The sequence below is a fragment of the Sinocyclocheilus anshuiensis genome, unplaced genomic scaffold (assembly GCF_001515605.1).
Source record: "Sinocyclocheilus anshuiensis isolate Anshui unplaced genomic scaffold, SAMN03320099.WGS_v1.1 scaffold1024, whole genome shotgun sequence".
Lineage (NCBI taxonomy): Eukaryota > Metazoa > Chordata > Actinopteri > Cypriniformes > Cyprinidae > Sinocyclocheilus > Sinocyclocheilus anshuiensis.
In genome coordinates, this window is record NW_015552843.1 from 871,961 (window position 1) to 881,180 (window position 9,220).

A 9,220-nucleotide genomic window follows, 5' to 3' on the forward strand; every position below is an offset into this window, starting at 1 on the left:
CATCAATGGTCCACACTCCAGCCCAGTAGGTGGCTATCGTTTGTTTGCCAACCGCCATAAAACTCCAAAAGAAGAAGAAGAAGAACCCCAAACATGGGTGTTGAATCATTTAATTTGTCAAGCCTTTTGAAAGAGCATGCAGAACAAGGTAAAATTTTGCCATCCGCCATAAAACGTTATTAGAAGAAGAAGAACCCCACCCTGTACACTTTTATTTTCGCTTTACCTCGAAATGTTTGAATGTATGATGTATTGCATTTATTGAATACGTCAAATTTACAAATACGGTATTTGATGCTAAGACTACATACATTAATGTTTTCGGGATATTGAAGAAGCGCCTTCAGTCTACCAGCCAAGCGAGAGCATAACACGTCGTCATAAGAAACTAGCAACAAAATGGTGGAAAGACTGAACATGAAAGCGAGTCTTTTGTGCATATTTGGTAAGGTGATGGTCAGTACACGATTGTGTTCTGATCGAGACGATCACCTGGTCATATTTGAAACATTTAACAACAATAATTACAAAACATTGCGAATGCCCAGAGTAGCGCTCTCTCTGGTACAACGTTGTGTAACTTATTTTATCTTCGCAGGTATTTGTTCTTTTCTTACATATGGAAATACATGCGGTCCAAGTGAATATAAATCTGCTGATGGAGAATGTTGTCCAATGTGTAATGTGGGTAGGTTAACTAACCAGTAATGTAAAGTAGAAACAATGCTGCGTATTGTGTGCAATATACAAAATACCACTAAATCACCTAAAAAATGGCATACATACTAAACTCTTTAAATACAAGGTGCAATCATAACCAAAATAATACAAAATTCATAGACGCCATTTGTGTGTAATTACCTTTGGGTGCAGATCTGCACTCTTTCCAGATAATGTTACCTCATACCCCCTCGTCTCCTCTTCGGTAGCCTGTACCTCCCACTACACCCTCTGTACATCTCTAGAGAATTTATATCTCTCAGGTAAAACGTCATCACTTGATGTTTGTGACAAGGAGGGGCACTATGGTATAGCCTTCTATTGGTCCAGGGAGATGGACTCAAAAACTTTTAGTCCAGGAGATCATTGAATTGTTTGGTCACCTTAGTGTTGTGTGTTAATATTTATTTTTTTGCAGGGTCAGTGGTGTACCGTCACTGCACTGGTGATTTCAGTACCACATGTATACCTTGCACTCCAGGAACATTCACGAGTCAACCCAATGGTCTTGATAAATGCTTCCCATGCAAACACTGTGCTGAAAGTATGTTTATTTATTTTTTTTCGTTTTTTTTGTTTTAATCTTCAAAATTTGTAATTTTACGTTATTGTCTATGTAAACGTGTTGCTATATGTGCTCTTAGGTCAAGGCCTTTACAGCCAGAGTAAATGCACTACAATACAAAACACCATCTGTGATGTACTTGATGGATATTACTGCATTGATTACTCCGATTCACAGTGCCGTCATGCTGAAAAACACAGTGTTTGTAAACCAGGACAAGAAACAAAAACACCAGGTACTGTTTCTGAATGCTCAAAAGCAATGTATATTTTTCCCCCACATAATTTGAAGTCTATGAATCTTCCTACAGTTTAAGGTTCTTTTAGAAAATGTTTACTCTCTGTGTCTGCTTGAAGGAACAAAGACATCAGATACAGAATGTGTGCACTGTGCTCCTGGGTTTTATTCTCCATCTGGGCTGAACTGCACCAAATGGACAGAGTACGTAAAGTTTTTTTGTGCCATGTCTTGTTTGCATTTTTGTTGTTTATTCAGTATTGCCATTTTTTCTAAGCTGTGCAGCCAGAAATGGCATTAAAGCTGAAGACGGGAGTCCTGTAAAAGATGTCAGATGTGTACAGAAAAGGAAAAGATACTGTCTTGTAGCTTTATGTCCCCCTGTCATATGTGCAGCTGTTATAGCAGCATTATACAGAAGGGCACACTCAGAAGCTCAGACAGTCAATAATGGTGAGTGGATACAGAATTTTTTTTAATTAAATTGAACTCACTTTTAGCAATTTTATGGAAAAGCAAAAAAACAATTTTTTATTTATATTGCTATGTGTTTTTATGCTTATTGCACTACAGTTCCTATGTTTGTTTTTTACATTAAACTATAAATGTAATTTCTTTTGTAATGTTTTTCAGGTGATAAAAGATATAAGGTAAGTTTTCAAACTCTGCCTCGATTTATATGATGCCATTTATTAATTTATTAATTTATCATTTATTATGAGGCCTTATGCCACAATGTCATATTGTGCTGCTGTTTTTTTGTGTGTGGCAAACTAGTGTAATTGTAATCTGTTTATTAGTACTAATAGGCTTTTGTTCAGTTTTCTAAATAATTTTTGTCTGTTTTGATGTACATGCAAGAACAGTCTTCACACATTTTCAGGATTTAACTGGAATTAGTTGTTTTATTTCTCAGTCTCCCATTGAGGAAACACCTAAAACATCAGGCCAACCACCGTAAGAGTGACCAACTTCCTTTAGTATTATTTTCCTAGTTGTGTGTGGCAATGTGCTAAAAATCAATTGTTTATTATTTGTTTACAGGGAGGAAAACCATGAGGATCCAACAAATGATACATGAAACTGCCTATTACTTCTCCTGCTATCCTTTTCCACCTCTGGTCTGTCCAGCTCACTGTGATGGAGAAGAAAACTGTAGGATGTTGGCCTTGGAGGATTGGATACATCTGGGCTGGCCTACATCGACAACCAGCAATCAATGTTAACAGGAGCAGACATTTTAATATTGCTGCATGGTTTGTTGCTTATTGTTGCTACCAGCCACAACACAGATCATAACAACAGGAGAGCACACCGGATCGCTACAGCCAGGAACAATATGGTGATTGAATTTCACTGGAATTGCCAAGAGAGTGTAGGAAGGGGAATACAACATTAAGGAGATGGAGGAGAGGTCAGCGTGCCGGGGTGCGGCAGAAGGTCCGGGCCCGAGGTAACCAACTGCCACTACTGACTGATCCCTGCCAAGACACAGTCTCTCTCCAAGCAACTATCCGAGTTTCAGTCGGCTGTAAGGTATTTCACTGAGTATAGAGACATTTGTTTGCTATATTTTACAGAAATGTGGCTTAAAGGGATAGTTCACTCAAAAATGAAAATTCTGTCATTAATTACTCACCCTCATGTTGTCAGAAGGCGGACAGTAACCAAGTACATTTACTTGAGTATTGTACTTAAGTACACTTTTTGAGTATCTGTACTTTACTTGAGTATTATTTTTTCTGGGAACTTAGTCAATTTTTTTTTGTAAATAATGACTATTGTCCACAGTAAGTAGTATTGACTAATTCTGTATTATCACCATTCATCCAGAAATCCCATGTATCACACAGAGCAGAGGTTGTGTTCTGTTGTCTCATCTATAATCTTCCTGACTAAGCCAATAAAAAAAAATTGAACTAAAAGCATGTATGCATGTATTTATATATTATATTACATTATCCATTAATCAATCACGTTTATTTTAAAAGATTTTGATAATGTACTTAAACTTATCATTGTTCTAGGTTTGTGCCAGCTCTGTTCTCTTTCAAGAAAGCTATGAACAGGAGGAACTTCACTGATGCTAAGCTGCGAGTGTTGTGCTGTCTGGCACAGTAGTGCAGCATTATTGTGGTCACACAGTGCTGTCCCTGCATCACAGGAACAACTGCTGTGGGAGAGTAATACAGGGAGGGAGTCATTTAACAGTGTTAAAATGAATTAACTATAACAAAAGTCATGTATTAATATTCTATTTAAATATTTGTTAAATATTTAAGTAGAAATTTAATTAGAAATGTGTTGAATATTAAATATTGTTTAATATTTAAATATTCTATTTACATACCCATATACTGTAAGGAGTACTATAACCAAATTTAAAATCTTAAGCTCTACGAACCTTTTTACGGAATAGTTTCACTATGCCTGTCTTTGTACAGAAACCTCAAAAATGTTTGTAGAAAACGAGCATTTAATTCAGACTTTAAAGGGGTCATATGATGCGATTTCAATTTTTCCTTTCTCTTTGGGGTGTTACAAGCTCTTGGTGCATAAAGAAGATCTGTAAAGTTGCAAAGACTAAAGTCTCAAGTTCTTTTTAGCAACATCATATGACCCCTTTAAGCTAATATCTTGCCTGAGAAATTATTCAGTTAACATTCGTAGTCCAAAAATTTTATACATTGCATAAACAAGCACATCAGTCAAAACGAATACAATACAAGTAAACACGTTATCTCGATAGATTAAAACAAATAATGAAAAGACTGGTATGAACTGTAAGAAACTGGGACTTTAGTTAGATTCACTAGTTGGATATAGCATGAGAATACTCAACCTCAAACTGTCGACGTAACTCGAAACTTCTCCATCTTGCTGTTAGGAGTGACAGCCAGGGCCGGATTTACGCATAGGCATTCTAGGCACGTGCCTATGCGCGCTCGTCCAGGGGGGCCCAAACACAATGAAGAGATAATATTTTTTTGTTATACTACTGGCTATCTACACGAGTAAAAGAACCAAAACACAAGAAGACATTGAGCAAATAAATATAACAAACAATAGGGCCAAACTATTTCCATATTTTCCACCTTTTTTATGTACGGAAATGAAATCACGCTTTCTTTCTCCCGTTCTCACAGACGCACACAGTACAGACACTCGCGCACAAGGAGACATGGACAGAAACTTGTTGTCAGTGTTGCCCCGCGAATTTATCAATAAAATAGTTTTGCAGCTGAAAAGCTACATGACATTTCTCAGTAGCTACAGTCGTTATTTTCTGGTGCCAAAGAAAGACGGTGGAATTGAGACCGCTGAATCGCGCGCTTTCGAAGAGCTCTTTCAAAATGATTACGCTAAGGCAAATCCTCTCACACATCAGACTGAGAGATTGGTTTATCTCCGTGGATTTAAAGGATGTGTATTTCCACATTCAGGTAGCCCCACAGGCACTTCCTGAGATTTGCATTTGAGGGGATAGCGTATCAATTCACGATCCTACCCTTCGGTTTGTCTTTGACCCCCTCGTACGGTTATGAAGTGCATGGACGCTGCTCTCTCACCTCTAAAGCAGAGCGGAACGCGCATCCTGAACTATCTCGACGATTAGCTAGCCTTAGCCCAATCAGAGAGCGCGCTGCTTAGTGACAAGCTCAGACTTCTCGCTCATGTTCAGAGCTTAGGACTGACTGTGAATATGCAAAAGAGCATGCTGGTACCGAGCCAGACCATCTCCTTTTTAGGAGTGGAGCTGAATTCAATCAAAAACAAAAACTGATCAGCTCTCTCGCAGTCTTCAAGTTAGGACACTCTCCCCTGCTGAAATGCTTTCAGAGGACGCTTGGCCAGATGGCTGCCGCCTCAACAGTGTGCGAATTAGGACTCCTACATATGCGACCGCTTCAGCTCTGGCTGAAAAGTTGCGTGCCACAGAGTGCATGGTGTGCGGGCAGCTTGTGCGTACGAGTAACGTGCGACTGCTTGAAAGCACTGACCCCTTGGCGCGATATGACTCTGTATTTCCGGGGTGTTCCTATTGGCCAAGTGATCAGGAGAAAGACTGTTACGACAGATACATCGACCACAGGTTGGGGAGCCGTATGTGACGGCAGACAGCCTTCGGGATGTGGTCAGAAACGGAGAAGTTGTGGCACATAAACGGTCTGGAGCTCCGTGCTGTACACCTAGCGCTCGAGTGCTTTCTCCCGGACATTCTCCACCGTTACGTTCTCATCAGGACGGACAACATGACAGTGGTAGCATTTATAAATCACCAAGGGGGTGTGAGCTCGTGGCCGCTGCTGCGGCTGGCGAGAGACCTTCTTCTGTGGGCAGATCAACACCTACTCTCCATCCGGGCAGTACATGTCCCCGGACACCTGAATTACGGCGCAGACTTACTGTCAAGGGGTGGGGTGATCCACAGAGAGTGGAGGTTACACCCTTTGACAGTCAATATGATTTGGAGTGTATTTGGCAGGGCGGAGGTGGATCTCTTCGCATCAGCGGAGAACGCTCACTGTCCACTGTTTTATTCACTGACACGGTCTCCCCTGGGAGTGGATGTACGAGCTCACAGCTGGCCGAAAATACGCAAGTATGCCTTTACTCCAGTAAAACTTCTGCCTCGCGTGCTTTGCAAAATCAGAGAGGAAAGGGAATCTGTTCTGTTAGTGGCACCGAAATGGCCCAATCAGCCATGGTTCCCAGAACTAGTGGAGATGCTGGTAGCCCCCCCGTGGACTGTCCCATTGAAGAGAGACCTCCTCTCTCAAGCACAAGGAACGATATGGCACCCAAATCCAGAGTCATGGAGCCTTCATGTCTGGCCGCTCAACAGGGCTTGCCAGTAACAGATGCACTTCCTCAGCGCGTGTTGAACACAATCTCTGAGGCAAGGGCTCCTTCCACGAGGGGTCTTTACACACATAAATGGACAGTTTTCACAAATTGGTGCATATCGTGGGACGAAGACCCATATAACTGCCCAATACCAATAATTCTTGCCTTTCTTCAAGAGCGATTTGATAGTGGTCGTATGCTATCCACATTGAAAGTGTATGTGGCCGCTATAACAGCCTTTCACGCGCACGTCGATAATCGCCCAATCGGCAGAAATTACCTGATCATACAATTTTTAAAAGGAACAAGAAGGCTGAACCCTCCTCGCCCTTCCACCCTACCCACTTGGGACTTGGCGCTTGTACTTGAAGCCCTCATGGGACCCCCGTTCCAGCCCATACAATCAGCGAGCTTGCGAGCGCTCTCTCTCAAGACAGCGCTCCTGCTCGCGCTGGCCTCTGTTAAGCGAGTTGGGGACCTGTAGGCGCTGTCAATTGACGAATCGTGTATTGAGTTCGGGCCAGGTGATTGCAGACTCACCTTAAAGCCTAGGAAGGGTTATGTGCCTAAAGTGCTTTCGACTCCATTTAAAGCGCAGGTCATAACATCTGCTTGCCGGGCCGGAGCCGCTTAATACACTTTTGCTGTGCCCTGTACGTACGGTGCACATTTATATCGAGCACTCTAGACAGTTCAGGCTCTCGGAGCAGCTATTTGTATGCTTTGGAGGGCGTACAAAAGGCTCCAAGCAAAGGCTGTCACACTGGATCGTCGACGCAATTGCTTTGGCTTATGGCTCTATGCATGCTGTAGTTTAACCATGGAGTCAAACTGTGGTTGTACAAATGGTAATCAATACGCAAAAACAATGGTTAATACCCTGGGGCAGCTGTGGCCTACGCCCCATTCACACGGGCGTCAGCGTCAACGCCTCTCGTTTACTTTGAATGGAGTGACGTCAAGCGTTGGCGAAATGAATTGTGGGTCTGTCGCGTTGCGTTGGGTCCATTGCTCGCGGCAGAAGTTGAAAACTTTTCAACTTTTCAAGTGCCAACGCAGGTGTCAGCCAATCAGATCGCCTTATGCAAATACCCTAGCGCAGACACTAGCCAATCGCGTTCATGCAACACCAGAAGACTAATGTGATTGGCTGTTGTCACTATCACGGTCGCGTCAGCACCAAGCTTCAGAAACGCCCTCCGTCAAGCGTTCAGTAAAAGATGTCACATGCACACCAAAAAGATGGGGAAGATATGGTCTCATATTGCCAGTGGCTTTAACATCGTTGTTCTCCATAATTCTATACCTGTGGCCAATGTACAAAAGTGAGTATGCATGCAGGATGCATCTGAATTTAATTTGTATTAATGTGGAATCAGAATAGTTTGATTTGTTTATGGTTTTCTCTGAAACCTATATAGCAAATACTTAACCAAATGCTGGCGGTTTTGTTGGTGATTATTAAAATGGAAGATTCTAACGAGTTAAATCATTATTAAATGTTTCTTTTTTTATTTCATACACAGTCAACTGCTAATATTGATGTGATCTTGCTTGTATAGAGATCAGGGCTCAGATTCATGAAAAATCTTAGTGCTAAGAGTTGTTTCTAGTAACAAAATTCTAAGAAAATTCTTAGAAATGTTTCCTCTTAAAATTAAAGGAAAAAGTAATTCAGAAAGCATCTTAACACTTAAAAGAGGTCTTAAAGGGGTCATATGATGCTGCTAAAAAGAACATTATTTGGTGTATTTGGTGTAATGAAATGTGTTTATGCGTTAAGGTTCAAAAAACACATTCTTTTCCACATAAGAAGAAATGTGTTGCACACAATGCATGACATTGAGTTAACAAGACGCTACACATTAGATGGTGCAAGGATCATGTTTGTGACTAATCTTATTAGAGACACGCTAACATCTCCAACACCGCGCAGAAATGCCATAGCACCATAAATGGAAGTAAATCACTATATTAACTACATAAACATATTTGGCAACTGGAAAAATACAACTATGCAGCAGTGATGATTTGGGTCTGTCACAAGTACAGTAAAACGGGAAAAATTACGCCAGTTATTTCAAAGTGAAGGCTTATAATAGACCCTACTCTTAAAAGTGCTCTTTTATTACCTTCTTAGACAACCAGCCAATCACATTCTTCAAAAGACTTTGTCATAGTTGGCAACGGGGTCAGGCTCGCCTCCTCACTAAGATAAAAGTTTTTGTCTTTTCCTCGCTCAGAGTTGCTCTCAGATTGGTCCTGAATCACTTTTAAACTAAGACTCCTAGTTAGACATTTTTAAGCTAAATTAGGAGCTCTCAGAGAGGATTCTTCGAATCTTTGAGATGCGGGCCCAGGGCTCGACATTAACACTTCATTAACGCCAGACAGATTAAAACATCAGTAACCAAAAATAACTATGTAAACACCAAAACGCAAGTATTATTTTGATTTTATTACATTTGGAATAAGTGGTGAATAGTGCATATAGCTACTGTAGCCTATATAATGCATCTATCGAGGGAATAAGGTTGCGCTGCTGAGGCGAGGCTCACGCATCCTCTCCAGGAGAAATCAAAACGCGGAACACTAAGAAACTCCGCATCCTGAGGCAGTAGCCCTAAAAAGTATTTGGACACGTTTGGGCCCTTAAGCCGCGCTTACAATGTATAAATTATATTTTATACGGGTTTATGATGTGCTTTGTTAATAGATTACACTAACATTGTACTTTAAAGCCTTGCTCTGAAAAAAAAAGTTTTCAAAATCATCCCCCCTCTGCTTTTTTCACAAATCGCACCCTGTGTGTATATATATATATATATATATATATGTGTGTGTGTGTGT

General features: G+C 40.9%; 1 protein-coding gene across 1 annotated transcript; it reads left to right on the forward strand.

Moving 5' to 3' along the window:
- The first annotated feature begins 187 nt into the window (after positions 1 to 187).
- LOC107668089 (tumor necrosis factor receptor superfamily member 14-like) lies at positions 188 to 3,157 on the forward strand. The gene is made up of 9 exons (XM_016459870.1): positions 188 to 445; positions 599 to 688; positions 1,139 to 1,264; positions 1,365 to 1,520; positions 1,642 to 1,726; positions 1,800 to 1,975; positions 2,156 to 2,172; positions 2,439 to 2,479; positions 2,567 to 3,157. Exons 1-9 carry the CDS (start codon positions 400 to 402, stop codon positions 2,601 to 2,603), a joined length of 774 nt encoding a protein of 257 aa, XP_016315356.1. The 5' UTR covers positions 188 to 399; the 3' UTR covers positions 2,604 to 3,157.
- The last annotated feature ends 6,063 nt before the right edge of the window (positions 3,158 to 9,220 follow it).

Excerpts from the sequence above, each read along its gene's own strand:
- LOC107668089 (XM_016459870.1), top strand. The coding sequence starts at position 400 with ATGGTGGAAAGACTGAACATGAAAGCGAGTCTTTTGTGCATATTTG. Across the intron at positions 689-1,138 it reads TTGTCCAATGTGTAATGTGG|GGTCAGTGGTGTACCGTCAC; the intron begins GTAGGTTAACTA and ends ATTTTTTTGCAG. Across the intron at positions 1,727-1,799 it reads AACTGCACCAAATGGACAGA|CTGTGCAGCCAGAAATGGCA; the intron begins GTACGTAAAGTT and ends ATTTTTTCTAAG.